The sequence below is a fragment of the Oryzias latipes genome, chromosome 14, assembly GCF_053564925.1.
Source record: "Oryzias latipes strain Hd-rR chromosome 14, Olatipes_Hd-rR_3.1".
Classification (NCBI taxonomy): Eukaryota; Metazoa; Chordata; class Actinopteri; order Beloniformes; family Adrianichthyidae; genus Oryzias; species Oryzias latipes.
Window position 1 is genome coordinate 3,734,970 of NC_136250.1, and position 23,355 is coordinate 3,758,324.

Below are 23,355 nucleotides of genomic sequence, written 5' to 3' on the forward strand. Positions count from 1 at the left end.
GTGCCATGGCTCAAAAAAGGTTGAAAAACACTGGTCTAGGCAGCAGAGTGGAGGAGAGAGAGAAGAACAGAGACTTTTAGTAGATTCGTTTTTCCAAATCTCTAAGTTCGTTTCTTTCACAGAAAAAGTTTTTACATCAAAGCTTGGGCATTTTTTCTGGCTTTTAGACAATCTAACTCTGAAAACCCTGAGGCATGTGGTTTTCTTACAGTGGCCCCAAATATCAGTAAAAACATGATGATTCCTCTCATTGACCCCAATTCAATTTTGGCAGACAAAATTCTTGAAAGATGCTCATGTTTAACTTGCAATTGCTGCTGTATACCTGAGCATAAAAACATGAGAATCAAGCTAGTTGTAGTCCGTCATCTCTGGATTCTAACTGTGTTTTCACTTTTACTCTGAGGGAAATGGTTGAGAAGATATGAGCTTTTGTTTGAGCCAAGTGCACAGCTATATTTTCAAGGGGAAAGAAGGACTCAGCTGCATGTGTCTCCCTCTGCCTGTTTGTTTCCATGATGACTTCGGAACACTCTATGTCACACACATGCATGCTTACCATTGACAGTATGGAACTGGACTGAACAGTACCCCCTGATTGACAGATTCTCCCAAACCACCAGTTTTCAGTGAAAGGGGTGTGGCCTTCCATAATGCTCACTCCTGATTGAAGAGAGTGGTTGCCATAGAAATATAGACAGACTAATCACGGCTCAGTGAGGACGTCTGGTTTTAACTTGGTGACGGACAGGAATACGGCGACTGAATTGACTCCAGTAGGTTGGAACTGGAAGCAAGGCATTACCTGTGAGTGATGTCAGTTATACAGTATAGACCAAATGTTTGGACACACCTTCTCATTCAAAGAGTTTTCTTCATTTTCCTGACTATGAAAATTGTAGATTCACACTGAAGGCATAAAACTGTGAATTAACACATGTGGAATTATATACATAAGAAAAAAGTGTGAAACAACTGAAAATATGTCAAATTGTTACCTTTTGATTTGATTACTGCTTTGCACGCTCTTGGCATTCTTTTGATGAGCTTCAAGAGGTAGTTACCTGAAATGGTTTTCCAACAGTCTTGTAGGAGTTCCCAGAGATGTTTAGCACTTGTTGGCCCTTTTGCCTTCACTCTGCAGTCCAGCTCACCCCAAACCATCTGGATTGGGTTCAGGTCCGGTGACTGTGGAGGCCAGGTCATCTGGCACAGCCCCCCATCACTCTCCATCTTGGTCAAATAGCCCTCACACAGCCTGGAGGTGGAGGTCATTGTCCTGTTGAAAATTAAAAGATGGTCCAACTAAACGCAAACTGGATGGAATAGCATGCCGCTGCAAGATGCTGTGTTATGCCTTCTATTTTGAATAAATCCCCAACAGTGTCACCAGCAAAGCACCCCCACACCATCACACCTCCTCCTCCATCCTTAACCGTGGGAGCCAGGCATGTAGAGTCCATCCGTTCACCTTTTCTGCATCACACAAAGACAAAACCAAAAATTTCACATTTGGACTCCTCAGACCAAAGCCCAGATTTCCACTGGTCTAATATCCATTCCTTGTGTTCTTTAGCCCAAACAAGTCTCTTCTGCTTGTTGCCTTTCTTTAGCAGTGGTTTCCTAGCAGATATTCTAGCATGAAGGCCTGGTTCACACAGTCTCCTTTGAACAGTTGTTGTAGAGATGTGTCTGCTGCTAGAACTCTGTGTTTCATTGACCTGTTCTCTAATCTGAGCTGCTGTTAACCAGCCATTTCTGAGGCTGGTGACTTGGATGAAGTTATCCTCTGCAACAGAGGTGACTCTTGGTCTTCCTTTCCTGGGGCGGTTCGCATATGAGCCAGTTTCTTTGTAGCGCTTGATGGTTTTTGTGACTGCACTTGGGGACACTTTCAAAGTTTTCCCAATTTTTCGTACTTACTGACCTTCATTTCTTAAAGTAATGATGGCCACTCTATTTCTGTACTTAGCTGCTGTTTTCTTGCCGTAAATACAAATTCTAACAGTCTATTCGGTAGGACTATCAGCTGTGTATCCACCTGACTTCTGCACAACTGATGGTCCCAAACCCATTTATAAGGCAAGAAATCACACTTATTAAACCAGACAGGGCACACCTGTGAAGTGAAAATCATTTCAGGTGACTACCTCTTGAAGCTCATCAAGAGAATGCCAAGAGCGTGCAAAGCAGTAATCAAATCAAAAGGTGGCTACTATGAAGAACCTACAATATGACATATTTTCAGTCGTTTCACACTTTTCTGTTATGTATATAATTCCATGTGTGTTAATTCACATTTTTTGATTCCTTCAGTGTGAATCTACAATTTTCATAGTCATGAAAATGAAGAAAACTCTTTGAACGAGAAGGTGTGTCCAAAAATTTGGTCTGTAATGTATGTCATACATATAATGGTCTCCTTTTGCCTGCTTGTTTCCATGACAACCTCAGAACACTTTGGATATGTACGAATTTCTTCACTACTCAGTAGTGCTGTCCGAATCTACAATTCCAAAATTGCATGCCCTAGAAATTTCCCAGAAGTCTCACTAGATCTGAGAATATAGACCACAATGCATTGTGTCGGAACAATTTTTGCCAAAAAAATTAAACTAAAAACTAAATTAATTCTTTATGAAACCATCAACGTTTTTATCTTCAGAACTCAGCGGACTCATAAATAGTCGTTTTAAATTTATATTATATTCATGTTATTTAGATTTTAACTTAATATAATCGATGATGTCATAGTCGCCATTAAAAAAAGAGTAGTGAGTGTCATAATGACGATGACGAGGCAGACCCAGATGCTGGAACCCGGAAGTAAACTCAGGCTAGGAGATCAAGCGAAAGAGTTTAATGGATTCACAGGATACCAGCTGCACCCGTGTTGAAGAGGACCTGAAGGAGCACAAAAGAGGTAAGTTCAAGGCTTAGACTTGAATTGGCGTAACTTAACTTTGAGCCAGACGTAAGCATCGAAGAGTGTATAACGGACTGGCGTCGAATGCTGTGATGGATCTCCTTAAGAAGGACAGCAGGTGATGAGATGATGTGAGGCAGCTGGTTCCAATGAGCAGAGTTGGGAGGGGGAAGGCAACCGACCGAGGCACCGTGACAGTGCCCCCCCCTCAACGACCGCCTCCAGGCGGTCCAGGACGGCGATCCGGGTGGGCCCGGTAGAAATCCTCGATGAGGGAACGGTCCAGAATAAGCGAGCGGGAGATCCATGAGCGCTTCTCCGGACCGTAACCCTCCCAGTCCACCAAGAACTGAAAACCGCGGCCCCGGCGACGGACGTCCAGGACCCGGCTGACCGACAATGCGGGGGCGTCGTCAATGACCCGGGCGGATGGAGGGGAAGCGGACGGCGGGCACAGAGGGGTCTCCTGAATGGGTTTGATCTGTGAAACATGGAAGGCGGGGTGAACCTTAAGCGCCGCTGCAAGCCGCAACCGTACGCAGGTGGGGTTTATGATCCTCTCGATGATGTAGGGACCGATGAATCGTGGAGCCAATTTGCGAGAGGTGGCCTGGAGAGGTATGTCACGAGAAGAGAGCCAGACCCTCTGTCCCGGCTGGTAGATGGGACTTTCCTTCCTGCGACGGTTTGCGATGCGGCAATTACTCTCCCGGGTGCGCAGGAGAGCGGCCGAGCTTGGTTCCAGAAGTGCTGAACACGCTGGAGATGGTGTTGCACGGAGGGCACAGCCAGATCCAACTCCTGAGAGGGGAAGAAAGGTGGAGAATATCCCAGAGAGGCTTCAAAGGGGGACATACCGGTGGCAGAGGAAGGGTGGTTGTTGTGGGCGTACTCGATCCAAACCAGGAACGAGGACCAGTTGGAAGGGTTCTGGGCAGCCAGACAGCGGAGGGCAGCCTCGAGTTCCTGGTTGGCACGTTCAGCTTGCCCGTTGGATTGGGGGTGGTGACCTGAAGTGAGACTGACAGTGGCCCGGAGGACAGAGCAGAAAACCCTCCAAACCTGAGACACAAATTGAGGGCCTCGGTCGGAAACAATGTCACAAGGGATGCCGTGATGATGAAAAACCTGCTGAACCATGATGTCGGCCATTTCTGTGGCTGTGGGTAACTTGGGGAGAGCGATGAACTGAGCGGACTTTGATTATGGTGAGAATGACAGTGTTACCTTTCGAGGGTGGTAACCCAGTGACGAAGTCCGCAGCGAGATGGGACCAAGGGCGTTGAGGAATGGGCAGCGGATGGAGCAGACCGGCTGGTGGGGCATTGGAGGATTTAGAACGGGCGCAGACGTCGCAGGCGGCGACGAACTCCCTGACATCTCGTTCCATGGAGGGCCAGAAGAACCTATGTTGGAGGAGCTTGAGAGTTCTCTGGACACCTCCATGACAGGAAATACGAGAGGTATGCCCCCAAACCAGAACCTCAGAGCGGAGCGAGGAGGGGACATACAAGGTGTTCACCGGGACAGGGGGATGATCAGGTTCTTCGTCTTGGGCCTGTAGGACTCGAGTCTCAATGTCCCATGTGAGGTTCACTACTATGCAGGTGGGGAAGATAATGGGAGAGGGGTCCTGACTGTCCTCTTTACTATAAAGACGTGAAAGTGCGTCCGGTTTTACGTTCCTGCTGCCAGGCCTATAAGTAATGATGAACGAGAAACGGTCGAAGAAGAGGCACCAACGGGCTTGGCGTGAATTAAGGCGTTTGGTGGAACGAAGGTAAGCCAAATTTTTGTGGTCTGTCCACACTATGAAAGGCTGATCAGTACCCTCGAGCCAGTGACGCCACTCCTCAAGGGCGAGTTTAATGGCGAGGAGCTCCCGATTACCCACGTCATAATTGCGTTCAGCAGTGGACAGTTTTCGTGAGAAGAACGCGCAGGGTTTTAGTTTGCCCGTGTTGTTCTCGCGCTGGGAGAGGACCGCCCCAACGCCTGAGTCGGAGGCGTCCACCTCGACAATAAATTGGAGAAGGGGGTCGGGCTGAATCAGGATAGGAGCCGAGGTCAATAAACCTTTTAGGAGATCAAAGGCAGCCTGAGCCTCGGGACCCCAAACAAAGGGTCTGTTAACCGAGGTGAGCTGAGTGAGGGGAGCTGCGATACTGCTGTAGTTTCTTATAAACCGGCGATAAAAGTTAGCGAGACCGAGGAAGTGTTGCAGTTGCTTTCTGGAATCAGGAGGTTCCCAGTTGGCTACTGCCATGATCTTAGCTGGGTCCGGACGGATATTACCGGCCTCTATGATAAAACCGAGAAATGATATGGTAGGGACATGAAATTCGCATTTCTCTGCTTTAACAAAAAGCTTATTTTCAAGAAGGCGTTCGAGGACCTGCCGGACATGGTGGGTGTGTTGATCTTGATCACGTGAGTAAATGAGTATGTCGTCCAGGTAGACAAATACAAAACGATTTAAGAAATCATGGAGGACGTCGTTTACTAGGTGCTGAAAAATGGCGGGGGCGATGGTAAGCCCGAAAGGCATCACCAGGTATTCAAAATGCCCTAGGGGTGTGTTGAACGCCGTTTTCCATTCATCCCCCTCCCTCATGCGGACTAAATGATAGGCATTGCGGAGATCTATTTTAGAAAAGATGCGAGCCTCTTGAACGGAATCTAAAGCAGAGCTGATGAGGGGAAGGGGATACTTATTTTTAACCGTGATCTGATTTAGTTTGCGGAAATCGATGCAAGGTCGTAAGGTTAAAGTGAGACTTTTTCTGAACGATAAAGAACCCTGCACTGACCGGGGACGAAGAGGGGCGGATGTGACCGGAAGAAAGAGCGTTGTGAATGTATTTCTCCATAGCCTGCTTCTCAGGGCCGGATAAATTAAATAAACGGCCCTTGAGTAGAGTAGCCCCCTTTAATAAATCTATGGAGCAATCGTAAGGTCTGTGAGGGGGAAGAGCGCCAGCCTTGGTTTTGCTAAAGACAGCCCTAAGGCCGTGATAGCAGAAGGGTACCTTGGAAAGGTCGATGATTTCCAGGGCTGAGTGATGACTTGGAGGAACAGAAGGGATGGCGGAACGGAGGCAATTAGCCATGCAGGCAGTACTCCAGTTGGTGATGTGACGATTCACCCAATCAAACTGCGGGTTGTGAGCACGAAGCCAGGGGAAACCTAAGATGACGGGAGATTGGAGGGATTGAGTGACATAGAACTGCATGAATTCATGGTGATTACCAGAGGAGATGAGTTGAACAGCCTTGGTGCGGTGAGTTATGTGAGTGAGGAGCTGGCCTCCCAGACCTGCCGCCTTGACCGGGTGTTCTAAAGGCTCTGTGGGAAGGTCGAGTTCAGACACAAGGTTACAGTCAATGAAACTTTGCTCAGCGCCAGAATCTATGAGGGCTTGGCAAACATGGGTCTTAGCTTGGTTACATAGCTTGACAGGAATGTACAAGAAAGAGTTCTCAGTAGTGAGGGAGTGACCCGCCCGCGTCGTCTAGCGGGGGGTTCTGGCGTTTAAACGCAACGTACACTGGTGAACAAGGTGACATGCCTGACCACAGTAGAAACATGATCCCTCGTCCCTCCGTCTCTGCCGTTCCTCGGGTGTGAGCTTTGAGTGCCCGATCTGCATAGGCTCCTCAGGGGATAGTCCAGCAGCCTCATGAGAAATGGAACGAGCTGAATCAGCTGTGGCGAGGGGGGGGGGGGAATTAGCCCCAGGTCTTTTTTCATGGCGGAGACGCTCAGTCTGGCGTTCCCGGAGACGCACGTCGGACCGCAAGGCCACGGTGTCAAGCTCTTCAAAAGATGTAGCCTCGGTTTGTGAACATAAATTATCTTTAATTGAATCGTTTAGTGACTGATAGAACACACCTTTCAGGGCGATGTCCGGCCAACCTGCTTCCACCGCTAGAATCCGAAAGTCTATTAAATGGTCACTCACAGATCTGTTGCGTTGCTTTAAGGCTAGTAGACGACGGGTTGCTTCCTCCTCCTTGCGGGGCTGGTCGAAAACCAACCGGAATTCCCCTATGAATCGTTGAAACGGAACTTGGTAAATGAGATTAGCCGTTACGTAGGCCTGCGCCCATTGGAGCGCTTTACCCCTGAGGGAGTTTACGATGAGTGTTATTTTGCTATGATCTGCGTGGTAGTGTGGTGAAGCCTGCTGGAAAATCATTTGGCACTGTAGGAGGAAACCCCCGCAGGCCTCCACGTCTCCCTGGAAGGTCTCGGGTTGAAGCCGGATGTTTTCGTTAGCCGGGCTAATGGTAGCGGGGGGGCAAACTTCCGGCAGAAGGAGAGGCGCTGGCTGTGGCGTAGGCGGATCGTTGACCTGTAAGTTCCATCAGGGCCTGAGAAATTCCATCCAGACGTCTAAAAAGGTCCTGCTGTGCGGAGGCCATCTGGTTCAGGGATTCAGCTTGTCGTCCCGGGGCGATGCCTTGATGTGAGACGGCCAAGCGGAGTCCTTCCGGGTCAGCTGGGTCTGGGTGATGGCCAGTCCGTTCTGTCATAATGACGATGACAAGGCAGACCCAGATGCTGGAACCCGGAAGTAAACTCAGGCTAGGATATCAAGCGAAAGAGTTTAATGGATTCACAATCCCAGAGTTCAGGAAAACAGCGTGGACCAGAAGTGAGTATGTGGCGTGGAAACCAGAGTTTCGTGCCAGAACGTCTTGGAGGAAGACTTCGTGGGCTGAGCAGAGGAGACGAGGAGAGAACAGGATACCAGCTGCACCCGTGGTGAAGAAGACCTGAAGGAGCACAAAAGAGGTAAGTTCAAGGCTTAGACTTGAATTGGCGTAACTTAACTTTGAGCCAGACGTAAGCACCGGAGAGTGTATAACGGACTGGCGTCGAATGCTGTGATGGATCTCCTTAAGAAGGACAGCAGGTGATGAGATGATGTGAGGCAGCTGGTTCAAATGAGCAGAATTGGGAGGGGGAAGGCAACCAACCGAGGCACCGTGACAGTGAGCATGGTGTCTGAATTGCTTTTAACCCTTGTGCTGTCCCATGACCCCACCCTTATATTGGTAAATGCGTGTACTTATATAGCACTTTTTCTACCTACAAGGCCCAAAGCGCTTTACAGCCCCCCACCCCACCCCAGACCCCGCAGCCGAAGCGGATGACACCCAGAGCGACTGGGGCCCCCAAGAGGGTTGTCCCGTCCCGTCCCAGAGCCAGGGAAGGGCCGATTCCAGCCCCAGGTGTAGATGGGCAGCCCATCCAGCGCCGCTGCCCCCCCCCCCCCCCCCCCGAGCAGGGCCCCCACCAACCCCCCCCAGCACAGTCAAAGGGACCACCCCCCCAAGCCAAGCCAGACCACCCCCCCACCCCCCCCCACCATGCACCCCCACACCCAAGCCCAGAGGACCACGCAGCGCCCCAGCCCGCCCCACACAGGCACCGGACCCGACCCCCCGACCAACGGAGCCCCCACCACCCCCCGCCAGGCACCGGAGGCCCCGACCCCCACCCCAAACCACGGCAGAAGGGCAAGGAGCAGCGACGACCAGGCCCCCCCACCCTCTAAGTCATGGAGTTATCTATGGGAGACCAGAGAGACTGAATTCTTTTAAAGTTTCTTGAACTTTGGGCTGAAATTTTTTCCAAGCTGATATGATCAAGCAGCAGATTTCTGTGTTGACTTATATTTATATTTTTCTTGTTTTTCCAATTTATTAAAATAGTTTTTTTTAGCAATAAAAAGAGTTATGAAAATGATAGAGCCTAATCCTCCTTCTACATCGATGGCACTCATGTCACCAAGCACACAAAGTGACGGTGAAGCTGTGATTGAAACCTTAAGCCAGACTGATAGATCGGCACATACCTGCTGCCAGAGAACTTGGACAGGCGTGAAGAACCATAGTGCATGCATGTAATTGTCGGGTAGATTACTGTCACAGTGCTGACAAATGTCTGAGTTACTGAGACCCATCTTGAACATCCTCTGTCCAGTGTAGTAAATTCTGTGAAGAGTTTTAAAATGCATTAGCTGCAGATTTGGACTTTTTGTCAGTTTAAAGATGTTTAGACAAAGTTCTGACCAGAAGCTTTCATCTGTGCTGATGCTCAAATCCGCATCCCATTTTGTTGTCGGAAGTGAAATATTATTATCTAAATTACATAAAATTTTGTATATTTTGGAGAGAGTTTTATTCATTGAGAAATTAATTCAATTCAATTCAATTCAATTCAATTTTATTTGTATAGCCCAAAATCACAACAACAGTCGTCTCGATGGGCTTCGAAGTAAAACATGAAATCAAAAGGATCACGAATACAAAGAGTTCAATAGGAAAATACTAAAATGAACTAACAAACTGACTAAGCTATACTGGCATCCCTGCCCTTAGACCCCCCTTCGCGGTAAGGAAAAACTCCCAAAAAAAAAACCGGATTCCGGAAAAAACGAAGAAACCTCAGGGGTGCCCACATGAAGGAGGGATCCTCCCCCAGGACGGACAGGCGATTTACCAGAAATCTTAGAGAAGAATTAACTTATCTAAATCTACAACTACATATATAAAAGTCCAGCAGACGAGCTTCATCCAGCCGTGGTTATCGGGACAGTCAAAGGCGCGAGTCGAGCCGGAGACAGGAACCACAGCCAGGTGTAGGAGCAGGAGCAGAGACGAGGTACTCGGTCAGGTACAGAGCAGAGACGAGCCAGAGATGAGCCAGAGGCAGGATCCACAGCCAGGTGTAGGAGCAGGAGCAAAGGCGAGGTAAACGGTCAGGAACTGGAGCACGGATGAGCCAACTGGAGTCTGGAAGCACTCCCACTCCCCAGGAGGGGAGAGGAAAAGAGGGACAATACATGAATCGCACTGCACCAAACAGAGGCATGGAGAACTAAATGATAAATTATGATCAAGAATAGAGGAGAGGAAGGGTAGAAGTAAAAAAGGAAAGAGGACAGAACCCCAGTGTACCATAGTTACCCCAGCTTCAACTTCTAGCAGCCTTTTAAAAGAAATAGTTATTGTTAAGTTTAATTTAACTAACATTAAGTTAAATAATCTCTGAATACTAACTAGTCTGACAATAAGCCTGTCCAAAGAGGAATGTTTTCAGTCTAGCTTTGAATGTAGAAACTGAGTCGGCCTCTCTTATATGAGCTGGGAGTTTATTCCATAAGACAGGGGCTTGGTGGCTAAACGCTCTACCTCCAACCGTACTTTTACTAATTCTAGGAACCACAAGCAGTCCTGCATTTTGCGAGCGAAGTGTTCTGATTGGTTGGTAAGGGACTATGAGGTCCTTAATATAGGACGGGGCCATTCCATGTAAGGCCTTATAGGTTAACAGGAGGATCTTGAACTTAATTCTAGAATCAACTGGGAGCCAATGGAGCGAAACTAACACAGGAGTGATGTGATCTCTTCTGCTGGTTCCAGCTAACAATCTAGCTGCTGCGTTCTGAACAAGCTGGAGACTTCTTAAGGAACTCTTAGGACACGCTGCTAACAAGGAGTTACAGTAATCCAGCCTCGACGTAACAAATGCATGGATGAGTTTTTCAGCATCACTCTTAGAAAGTATATTTCTGATCTTAGCAATATTCCGCAGGTGAAAAAAGGCAGTTCTACATGCCTGAGATATGTGAGCCTTAAATGATAAATCCTGGTCAAGTAAAACCCCAAGGTTTCTAACTGTGGAATTGGGGGCTATACTTATACCATCCAGGGAGACTATCTGAGCAGACAGAGCATCTCTGAGGTTTTTAGGACCAAGTATAATGACCTCAGTTTTTTCTGGGTTCAAGAGGAGGTAATTAATTGTCATCCAGGTCTTGATGTCACTGATGCAGGCGTTCAGTTTCTCTATCTGGTCATTCTGGTCAGGCTTCATGGATAAATACAACTGCGTATCGTCGGCATAACAATGAAAATTAATGCTGTGTTTCCTGATTATGTTTCCTAGGGGTAACATATAAAGCGTAAACAGGATCGGTCCCAAGACTGAGCCCTGTGGGACTCCATAGTTGACTCGAGTGCACTGAGAGGAATGGCCATTTACATTAACGAACTGATACCTATCAGACAGATAGGATTTAAACCACTGGAGAGCAGATCCTCTGATCCCTATGTCCTGCTCTAATCTATGGAGTAAAATACCGTGGTCGATAGTGTCAAAGGCAGCACTGAGGTCCAACAGGACCAGAATAGAAAGTAGTCCCTTTTCTGAGGCCAATAACAAGTCATTAGAGACTCTAACTAGTGCAGTTTCCGTACTGTGGTGAGGTCTAAACCCCGACTGAAAGTGAATTAATCAGAGTGGTAACTACATCTGGTAGCTTTAAATCGTTGTCTCTGTATTTAAACTTTTTAGTAATAATTGATTTAAGTTGCTGATATTCCAAGAAGTTATTTATTCCATGTTTGTCTTGAAGTTCCTGGGGAGTTATGAATCTTCTATCAATAATTATGTGCTCTAGTTGTTTTATGCCCCCTGCTTGCCAAGCTGAGAAGTGGATCATTTTTTTGTTTAAAAGGATGTCTGGGTTGTTCCAGATGGGTGTCATTTTGCACGGTTGAATTGATGATTTTGATATTTTGAGAAATTCCCACCAGGCTGTTAAAGTGGCATTTATATTAATACTTTTGAAACAATCCTGTTTTTTAACTGTTTGGCTAATAAATGGGAGATCTGACAGGTTGATCTTTCCACATAACGCCTGTTCCAAGTCTAACCATGAGTTGGTTTCTGGATTATTTTTTAACCATTTTAAGCGAGTGTGAGCTGGTTCGCGTGTGCTTGCCCGTGTGCGCGCTTGTATCAAACCATTTTAATTGGAGGGGGAGTTTATAGTAGTATAGTATAATAGTTTGTTCTAGTTTATTTGATATTTAGCTGTTATATTAGCAATATGCTAACTCATTTGGAATCTAGAGCCAATGTTTATCCTAATTTGACATTTAGCTACCACTGTATTTTAGAAAAATGCTAGGCAACACTTTTTCCTTTGGTTTTACAACTCACTCATAAATGAAAGAAGAAGAGCTTGGGGTTTCATGGTCTACTAGATGTAAACATTTAATTTTATATTTTCCACTTTGGTCAATCTTCAGAGCACAATGTTGTTTGTAGTTTAGTTTATATTGTGGTTTTACACATGAGGGATTATGTAAGTGACATCATAGCTTTAGCGATTGTTCCTCTGAGCCCTGCTCTGGATCACCTGTATGTCTGGCCTCAGCGCGGTTCACTTAACCGTATGCGAGAACAAAGTGACCACAACTAACCAGTCTCTGGGCACAGATGGACTTTGTTCGGTCAGAAAGAGTCTGTGGTGGATTTATTCCAATTTACTTTAAATTCACACTTAAGGGGAGGTGCTGACAGGGCAAAAGCAGGTGAACTGTGGAGTTTCCTGCATGGATCTTCTGTGATCGCTGAATTTCCCAGAATGTGTGAGCTAGCAGACTGACTCCAGAGAGGAGGTCCTGCAGGGTTGTGTTTCTTAGCTTTGTTCATATTTTTGCTTAATCTAAATCCGTTTGTCAATTCAGTCAGCTCTGTGGTCATAAAATGCAGCTGAATGATGACAGCTGGAAAAAGCTCTTCATCGTCTGCATGTTCCTTCATTCTATCAGTGAGATTTCCTGTTGCAGCAGACTGACTCAGAGAAAATGCTTTGGACGTCTCCATGACTTTCTTCTCTAACAGCATCTGCTTTCAGTTCCTTGTCCTGCAGGTCACATGACCTCAACAGACAACAACCGGACTGCTTCAGCCTTGGAGGACTCAGATAAGGTGAGGGGTCAACACACAGCACCAGGGGTTGTTCCTCTGGCCTTTTCTGTCAGATGTGCTGCAGCCAGGATCCTCCATGGAAACAAATGATCCAATGAAGTCCAACTGAAACCCAGGCAGAACCTCACAAGGGACAGTAATCAACAGTGTTAGAAGATTTTGAGTCATGTGGGGTTTTTGTTCAGATCATCTGTGTGTGTCTTTTTGGGGGGGTCAGAAAAACATAGAATGTTATTTGACTAATTTTAGTGGTTGTGCTTTCAGGGTGTCACCTTGGTGGTTCTGGCGTCGGTCGTGTTCATGCTGCTGGTTCTGGTCACAGCAGGCATCCTCATCATCATGGGTAAGTGTTGCAGCAGGTCAGTGTGGGTCTGCTGTGTGTTTTTGTGTATTTACTGTGTGTGGTTTTGTGTTTCTGCAGACAGAAGATGGAAGAAGCAGAAAGTGTGAGTTTGTTCGGCGTGACTCATGTCATCTTCTGCATCTCGGAATCAGCACAGGCCCAGGTCTGCTGAGGAACCTCGCCTGCACACCTCTGACACATCTTAAACCTCAGCATCAGAGCGTTTCATGTAGTACTGCACATTTCAGTAAAACAGAAACACTTCAGACCCCTCTCAGCAAGCAGACCCTCTGTGAGAGCATCCATGCTGCCTGACCCAGAAAGAAACCCCTCAGAGGGCGTGTGGGACGCCACGGTCTTTCATAAGCAGAAGCAGAGTCACATCTGTTTCCAACTAAAGCTGTTGATGAAGATGAGTCAGACTGAGCTCAGCAGGTCTGAACTCTGAAAGCCAACTGATCGCGTTTTCGTCCTTTTGTCTCCTGAAAATCGCACACAGGCAGATGTTAGACCAACACATGAACATTTTTAATGACATGAAAATAACATCTAATTATTCTAATGAAGTAAGTTTACAAACTTCAACACTTTCTCATTTATTTAAAATAACTAAAATATCCATGTTTTCTGTCTCATTAAGATATACACAACAACAAAAAAAAAAAATTAAAAAAAGATATACCCAACAAAACTTAGTTTTTAGTTAGTTTTTAGTTAGTTTTTAGTTAGTTTTTAGTCAGTTTTTGAAAAATGCTGAAATGTCAAACCATTCAAAAACAAAACAAATGACTCCAGAACAAATAATCCATTTAAAACAGAAAAATGCAGATTTCAAAGGTCACCTGCACCCCCTATGTTGGATCAGCATTCATGTTATTACATCCATCTTTATGCTTATCTTTGAAATTTTCTGGTGTCTAATTGGCACCAAAACTAAAATCCACTAATAAATTATAATTATAATAGACATTTTCTCTCTTTTCTCAATGACAAATTGTGAAATCTTTAAAAATCTATTAAAAAGTTCAAATATGAAAGTAATGAATGAATGTTCAGCTGTTCTGGTGCGAGAAAGGATGAAAAAGGAAACACAAATACATAAAAAATGTCATGAAATACAGAATTAAAAGCATCTCTTTCAGTGTAGACTGCCTCAATCTTAAAATTAATGCAAGTCTACCTAAATACAAGACCATTTAAAATAAATTTATGTTTTGTAAAAATCTGTTGTTTTTAAGGGAACGACAGTTACACTGCTTTTTATTTCATCACTGTAGTGACATTCAGGGCCTGAAAACTATATTTTTATGAGTTTGAAAGTCATGCCATCAGTTTTTCATTCATTCATTCATTCATTCATCTTCTGCCCTTTTTTATCCCTTTCTGGGTCACGGGGCTGCCGGAGCCTATCCCGGCCACTTATGGGCGAAGGGAGGGGACACCCTGGACAGTTTGCCAGTCTGTTTCAGTGTCATCAGTTTCTCAGACATAAGTGGTGGAAAAATAATGTTTAATGCTAATAATGAGGAAAACCACCTTTCACGCGCCTGACATTAGGCTGTTGGTTTGAATATGGTCATTATCCACCACAAGCACTACCGCATGGACATGTGGTGAAATGTTTTAAGTTCATTTCTAACAATAATACTCCCACCCCAGTGTAGTATATTCTTAACTCACAGCAAAAACGAAATCTGATCAGAAATGTTTTCATAATTAGCTCAATAAGAGGTGGTGACTGAACACATTTCACTGAAAGAAAATTTGTACTCAGAAAATGAAAATAATTCTTAGTTTTCACTCATTTTATCAATTGATTTTTTATTCTTATAAATTGAAGTTGTACTATAAATCCTTAAACTTCATTAAAACATTATCTTTAGATAATTATTTGAAGTTAGTTTTAATGGAAGTCCCATTCATTTCTGCAGATTCTAAACGTATGTCTGAGATGTGGCTGAACGATCAGAACAGCTGCTTCTGCATCACCTCAAATGCAGACATTCAGGCTTCAACCTCCCACCCCCTCGCCGCCGCCTCGGTTTCACTGTCAGAACTCATTTTCTGCCCTTTGCTGAAACTTTGGTAAAGACTTAAACCACGTTGCTGTGGCAACTCTTGTTGAGGCTTTCCTCGCTAAAAAGAGAAGCTGAAAATGACCTTTGATGCTTCAGTGTGGTTGAACTGACAGCAGCAGCGGCCCGCTCAGAGCCTGAGAATTGTTACACTGAGCGCGCACGTGACTGCCCACGCACACGCAACAAACAGCCTCTTCAAAATCCTGAATGCAGAAAAACTGCATTTATTGTAAAAGGGCCTTTCCTGCAGACATAGGAACTGTAGACACACGCTGCATCAGAGCAGAATGTGTGAAATGATCATGCCTTCATCACATGCACCCCTACGGGTGCTGGGGGGTTTTGGGTTGTTCAGGCCCTTACAGGGTCAGAGAGGGGAGCAGCCTCATCCTAAGGGAGGCACAGGTGTGTCTTGCAGTTCCTTTGAGGCTTGTGTGGCCACCTCAAGGGATGTCATGAAAATGGAACGTACCATAGTTGTGTGTGTGGATGTGAATCATGAAGTATTTTTGAGAATAATCTAAATTGCAAGCACATACAGTCAGGACCATAAATATTTGGACAGAGACACATTCTTTCTAATTTAGTTTCTGTACATTACCACAGTGAATTTTAAATACAACAACTCAGATGCCATTGAAGTGGAGACTTCCAGCTTTTATTCCATGGGTTTAAAAAATGCTTTAGTTTTTCACATTTTTATGCAATCATTTTATTCAACCCATGGAATAAAAGCTGGAAGTCTCCACTTCAATGGCATCTGAGTTGTTGTATTTAAAATTCACTGTGGTAATGTACAGAAACTAAATTAGAAAGAATGTGTCTCTCTCCAAATATTTATGGACCTGAATGTATGACGTACAGTGATGCTGTCATGCGGTGTCCTAATACCACACTTCAGTCATTGGTAAGTTGGAAGTACTGGCCTCTTACAGACTATGTGAAAATGCTTCACACTTGGGGTTTGCATGTGAATCGTTAGTGCCTGTAGGACGCCCATAAGATGTCCACACAATCTATAATCTGACTGTCTATTTTCCTCATTTTTAACAGTAAAGCTGCAAGCACAAAGCATGCACTTATCTTAAACATCACTGATGGGCTCCTTATGCAGTGTGCATGTTTTTATTTTTGTTTGTTTTCTTTTGGAGGGGGGGTGAAAAATCCATGTCTCCCGCCGTGTCTAACCACTTTACCCTTACGTACATGTTGTTCAGGTGTCCGCTACAATATGTCACCTGCAGCATGCCCTCAGCGAGCGGTCTCTGATCTTGACATTTTTGTGCGGGCCTCCTGCAGGTCCTGTACAGGTTAGCCCAATTTCGGCCCCCAGACAGCCCATATCCACCTGCACCACGGGGCGGCAGTGGTGCAGCGGTAAGGCGGTCGACCCATGATTGTAACATTGCAGGTTCGATTCCCGCCTTGCACGCCCATGAGTCGAAGTGTCCTTGGGCAAGACACCAAACCCCACCTTGCCTCTGGTGGTAGGCGGGGGCCTGTGTTTGGCAGCGGAGCGGCCACCAGTGTGTGAATGTGTGTGTGACTGGGTGAATGGGTCTGTGACTGTAAAGCGCTTTGTCCTTGTAGGAAGAAAGGCGCTATATAAGTACAGTGATCCCTTGATTATCGCGGGGGTTACGTTCCAAATAGATCCCGTGATAAGCAAAATCCGTGAAGTAGAAACCTTTATTTTTTTTACAATTATTATACAATGAAATACACTATTATACATTGAAAAGAAAGAACAAACCATTTAACAGGCTAAATCAATTGTTTTTTTAACAAATAAAAGTACTTTAGAAACGTTTTTTCAACAAATAACTTCTGTAGTGTGCTGTCAAATAATAATTTCAATCATCGATAAGAACAGAAGGCTTTAAATTGCGGAGATTAGCCCCGCCCACCGCGACCCGAGTGGATTAAACGGAAGAAAATTTAAAATGATTATGAAAAAAATAAAAAAGTACAGTGGGACAGAGTGACTCCGGTCTTCTTTTTCACTGCTCTTCATACTGAGCCGCTGCATCCTCTGCAGCGTTTTTTCCTTTTGAAGCCCGCGGTGCAGCTGCAGGTGTGATTGTTCGGGAGAGGAACATAGTGATAGGCAGTTGTTGTCGCTCTTTTTTCTTCTTTGCTATAAGATCCTTATACACCGACATGCTCCCATCGATTATGTTGGCGAACTGTAATGAACGGCTCATCAAAGGGTCCCATTCTTGAGCTACTCGCTGAGTGACTTTTTAGCCAATCAGAATGCAGAACACAATGCACAATCCAAATCCGTGAAGTAGCGAAACCGTGAAAAGTAAACCGTGATATAGCAAGGGATCACTGTATATGCCGTTTGCCATTTATGGGCAGTTGTGGCAAACGCTTTAATCAAACTTCTATGTTACTGAAAATGTCTTCTTTGTCCTTCAGCTGTTCCCTTTAAAAGGGACCAGAACCATCTGCCTTCTGACCCTCTCCTCTTCTTCTTTACTCATACCAACTACCCTCATGTCCTCCTCCTCTACATCCAGACTCATCATTCTGACACTCTTCTTCACATTTTCAAACTCCTTCAGGATCTTTCCTCTTTCATTCCTCTTTCCATCCACACCATCATGAAACAGCTTGAACAAGATCCCAATCTGCAGGTCTGGATCTCTTTCCATCTGGTCTCTTGAACACACAGGAGATCCACATTCCTTCTTTCCATTATCAACTTCACTTGGACTTTGGACCGATACAGGGAAGCACTCCTTTGTGCCCATTTGAAGTTACATTAATATTGTTATTGACGTAACGTGGAAGAAAAACAAGTATTTGATCCTCAGCTGATTTTCTAGGTTGGTTCACCTAAAAAAAAATTCAGTCTGTGCTCCTAATGGTGGTTTCATTTAAACATTCAGAGAAAGAAAATCACAAAAAAATCAAGAAATCAGCTTAAAAGAATGTATTTACATTTATTTGCATTTCATTGAGGGGAGTAAGAATTTGGTCCTGTAGTAACCATTAAAAGTCTGGTTCATACAGACCAGTTAGACTCTCCTAATCAACCTGTCACCTGAATTGCAGACACCTGTTTGAACTGATCACCTGTAGAAAGACACCTGTCCACAGATCAGTCCATCAGTCAGACTCCAAACTCTCCAACACGGGAAAGACTAAAGAGCTTTCAGTGGATTGAAGGGAGAAGCTGGGGATTAACGTGGCAACTGTTGCTTCAACTGTTCATGCAACTGTGCCAAAATACAAGAACATGACCATCAATCCACCTTTAGCTACGGGGCTCCAGACCAGATCTGACCTGGTGGGGTTTCCATGAACATGAGAACAGAGAAATTGTCATGAAACAACACGGCAGGAGTTAGTTGATGATCTCAAAGCAGCTGGAACCACAGTCACCATGGAAACCCTTGGTAATACTTTACGCTGCAATGGGTTAACATCTTGCAGAGGTTAAACCTCCTGCTGACGAAGACACATGTGCAGACCGACCTGAAGTTTGAACTCCTTCATGATTTAGAGAGAGATTGGGAAAAGGTAACCCAGCTAGTCTCTGGACATCCATCCCATAGAAAACCTGTGGAGATAGAGCTGAAGCTCAGAGTTGCAAAGCAACAGCAACTAGATCTGAATGATGTAGAAGTCATTTGTAAAGAAGAGTGAATCAGAGTTCTTCCTGATATGTGCAGAAACATCAACTACAAGAAACGACTTACCACTGGTTTTGGTAAAAAAAAAACAATTTAGTCACAAACTACTGTTTTTCTGGAAAAGAGGGTTCAAATACTTATTTCCTCTAATCTAACCCTTATTAAAAAATGTGATTACTTTTTAAAACTTCTTTATTAGACAAATTATCTTGCAATAAACCTGCAATCTTGCAATGTTCTGCTGTGGTGAGACCACAGCAGATGCAGAGGTGATCTCAGGAGATCAGATAAGCTTTGTATGTAATGATGCTGCCATGTGGGCCAGTTTTTAGCTTTCTGTGCAGTTTGTGAGCTACTTTGGAAACGACCAGCTTCAAAAGATCTACATAAGAATCATAGCTTCAAATGCACGGTGTGCAAACAACAGAAATGTTCTGTTCTATTTGAGGTTCTTTTTCAGTTACTGACCTCACTGAAGCTATAGGAGGAAGGAAATAGATAACTGTCAAAATGAAAATTGTGCTCTTACACAAAGTTGTGTGCACACTTTGAAAAAAGAAAAACAAAATTTGAATACATTTGGTTTGGCACTGAAAGACATTGACATGTCTGTGTTGAAGATGACTTTTCTTTGTTTTGATTACATTTTCCTGTTAAATTATGTCAGAAATACATCACAAGCTCATGCCACAAGTAAACCAGGGGTGTCCCACCTCTAAAAGAAACATTTTGTCCAGTTTCCTACAGACAAAAACAGTGAGAGCTGAAAAATCTCACTACACTGTTTATAAGTGGGCGGCCGTGGTGCAGCGGTAGGGCGGCTGACCCATGATCATAAGATTGCAGGCTCAATTCCCACCTTGCATGCCCATGTGTCCAAGTGTCGGCAGTGGAGCCGCCATCAGTGTGGGTATGTGTGTGTGCATGGGTAAATGGGACTGTGACTGTTAAGCGCCTTGGGCTTTCGTAAGAAGGTAGAAAGCGCTATATAAGTATACACCATTTACTATTTTACCATAAAAATACGCTTTTTTGCGGCCATTGAGCCATTTATTTATAACATGTAGTTTTTACATGTTTACAATATTTAAACTATAGCAGTGTTATATTTTTAAATAGGCTGTATAACAATTTTGATGTATTTTGATCTGACAGCAGCACATTCAAGTTCATTTCCAAACAAAAATGTGTCCAGCCCACACTTCCTTCTTGATGGACGCATTGGCTACTCCTGCTTTAGTCTGTATTCCACCAAAAATGATCCAGTTCCTAGACTATAATCAATAGTTCTCAACAGGATTTAACCTTCAGCTCAGCCTGAGAGGAAAACTACTGCAAGATGGTTGGTTATCTAGCTAAAGGTGTCACACTGCAAAAATCCTCCATTCACTCACTTCAGATTCATGTATTCATTTGCTGTCTTTTCCTTCATTTCTATTCAAATCCATTTGCTTAGTTATGAACCAGTTTTGACTAAAGCAGTGATTTCCACTTGTTAAATCGTGTTTTTAAATTGTTCATGTTTATACTAAAACTGAGAAAGAGACAGGTTTTCCAACACAGAAGTTCATTACAGGAGAAACTAAATGTGGATCTTCATTTCAAACTCAGCTGCAACAAGGACCGCTCCATCTTAGGTAGCAGGGGGTTGAGATGCTCCATGTGAAGCTGGACTGACAGCTGGGTGTTTGTTTTTCAGGCCGAGCCTCCCCCCGCAGATGAAACGCCCCACTCAGGTGGAAGAGAACATCTACCACATTGATGCGAAGGACGATGGAGACTACGAGACGTGTCCCTGAACGGGAATCTGGGGGGCGTTCTCTTCTTCTATGTCAAAAGCCCACAGTGCGTGGTGTAGCGTAAAAAAGGATGATTGAGAAGAAACGAACTGCAACCAAACAAGTGTATGAGTCAGAAATTGACTGACTTCATGGGGTTCAGGCTTCTGTGTCGTCCATTCATTTCTGAAAACGGACACTTGGTAAGGCATCATCCCTTACTTATTCTGTATTTTGGCCAAAAGAAATCAAGCCTGTCGGTTTCTAGGACATAGTTTCAGCAGAGCGGCAGGAGTTCATCAGAAATTCACCTCCAAGTTGTGCAGAAGTAAGCCTCCGCTTGTTTCCCATGATCCCTTTGTTTTTAAACTCTCCCGCTAGCTTATAGCCCCTAATTACCCCAACCTAAATACCAGTGCAACAAAAAAGTGAGCAATTTTGGAGCTGTGTAATGATACACCAGATTGTCATCTCACTGATTACCAGCCTTTCACATTTTATGATGCTTTTTAAGGTTTTCATACTTTGAGTACCGTAATTCCCAGACTATAAGCCACTACTTTACTACTGAGGCGCGCGCTTTTCAGTCGCCGCAGCTTTATTTTACTTGTGTTTTTTTTTTAACCAGCCCTGTTAGTACCATAATGCTGCCGCGACACAAGCGGAAGGAGAGCTGTTCCTTTTCACCCCTCCATGCACAGCTGCTACTTGCTCATTCTTAAACACGTACAACAGTGTGACGAGCTGGGCGTTGGCCCCACCTTTAGCCCCTAAGACTCATGGGAAATGGGGGATCGTGGATGTAAATTTCCTCATCATAACTGAGGGATGTAATGTTGATTATATGGTTACTGTTTGTAATTTTATGTGTGATACCTAGATTGTCAATAAGTAAAACAACTAAAAAAATAAATAAATAAACCATAACTGAGGAAGGTAAAGCTGACTCCTCCCACAGTGTGGTAATGAACCTTACCCATGCTGGGAGTCAGGACGTGAATTGTCAGGTTTACCATGTTACCTAATACATGCGGCTTTTACTCTGACGCGGCTTCTGTATGTTTAAAAGTAGTTAAACACGTGAAAATGGGTGGGTGCAGCTTGTAATCGGGTGCGCTTTATAGTCCGGAATTTACGGTAAATGAATCACAATCTACTTAATCTAAAAATTATATTTTTATTTTTTTATTTATTAGCAATAAATACTTTTCTCGGTGTCAAGTGTTTCATTTTTGTTACATTGCTTACGGAGCTCATCTAGTAACGTGACATTCTGTATTGAGGCGTCTCTGCAATTCGGGTATCGAGGCTTCATATACTTCATTTAGGGGAGGAGCTAAAAATGAGGATGCCTTAAGCTTCACTGAGCGACTGTATACCACGCAACTGATTAAGAAAGCAGTTCAGACTTTGCCATGAGTTTTGACGATATGAATTCTTCAGGAACCTTTCGAAGTGTAGGTTTGTGACGGAGAGCACTGGAATGAACAACTGGATGAAAGGCTTCAATGCTTCATGAAGCTTCATCTGCCCAACACTACTCATTTCTCTTTATGCCGCTGTGAGATGATTTAGAAATATGGACGGACAGATGGATGGATGGCCTGAAAGAGCTGAGGTGCTCAGATGCAAGATGCAGTTAAATCATGTTCAGGCTAAAAAATATTGCTGCTGATGAAAGACATCTCAGTTCTTTATGCATCAAATGTAACCTGACCCTTCTATAGCTGCGAAGTCCCTCCCCCACACTTTAATTCAAATAAAAGGCTCCAAGTCTGTTTGTTCCATCATCTTTTTTTAATAAAATAAAAAACTCAAAAACTCCTCGGTGAGTCCAGATCAGCAGAAATGAAATCATATCAGATTTCATGAGTTCGTTGAAGGTAACGCAGCTGCATCTCAGGAGGGTGTTGCTCATCAGTGGAAACTGGTAAGGGCGGAGCTTCCTCTGATTGTGGCCGGCAATGGTTTGGGCAGGTCTGACAACTCGCTCAGACACTCATCTTGAGTTGACGGTGCTGACCCGGTTCCAGCAGGAATACAGGGAGTGTAGCCTCATGTGTTTCACTGAGATGTGGCTGAACGAATCGACACTGGACTCCGTGGTCGCCCTGGATGGATTCAAACTGGTTCGGGCGGACAGGAGTTCGACAGACAGTGGTAAGAAGAAAGGAGGAGAACTGGAGGTGTTTATTAATTAGAGATAGTGCAAACCGGCGCACGTCTCTGTGAAGGAACAGCTTTGCTCGCGTGGCATTGAGGTTCTCGCTGTGGGTATTCCGCCGTTTTCCATCCCGAGGGAGTTTTCTCATGTTATAGTGTTTAACGTGTACATCCCTCCATCGGCCGACATGGAGGCAGCCTGCGAGCGACTCCATGGAGGGGTGACGCGTATGCAGACCCGGCACCCGCAGGCACTGCTTCTCATCAGTGGGGACTTCAACCATGCCTCGCTCTCCTCCATTCTCCCCACTTTCACTCAGCACGTTAAGTGCCACACTAGGGAGAACAAGACGCTGGACTTACGAACGTCACTCAGCTGCTCTGATTACAAACTTGATGCCTTCTGCCTTCTGAATACAGAGCCAGGGCAAGAAGAGAACCACCCCAGAAGAAGTCAGTGAGAGCGTGGACTGATGAGGCCAGTGAGAGATTGAGAGACTGTTTCCAGACTACGGATTGGGAGACACTCTGCAACACCGACTACATCAGCTTCTGTGTAGAGAACACTATACCAACTCGGAGGGTGCAGTGTTTCTCCAACAGCAAGCCCTGGGTAACCCCAGAGCTGAG

General features: G+C 44.7%; 1 protein-coding gene across 2 annotated transcripts in view; it reads left to right on the forward strand.

The window, feature by feature from the left end:
• LOC110013855 (CMRF35-like molecule 8) overlaps positions 1 to 23,355 on the forward strand; it is an 85,788-nt gene that overhangs the window by 21,005 nt on the left and 41,428 nt on the right. The window contains exons 4-7 of one of the 2 annotated variants that reach the window (XM_023962697.2): positions 12,646 to 12,719; positions 12,984 to 13,062; positions 13,141 to 13,165; positions 20,484 to 22,340. In XM_023962697.2, coding sequence (XP_023818465.1) covers positions 12,646 to 12,719; positions 12,984 to 13,062; positions 13,141 to 13,165; positions 20,484 to 20,583 — 278 coding nt within the window. In that variant the 3' untranslated portion in view covers positions 20,584 to 22,340. Of the gene's footprint in view, positions 1 to 12,645; positions 12,720 to 12,983; positions 13,063 to 13,140; positions 13,166 to 20,483; positions 22,341 to 23,355 lie in introns of those variants that run through there. The other variant, XM_078931189.1, reaches the window with a different exon arrangement.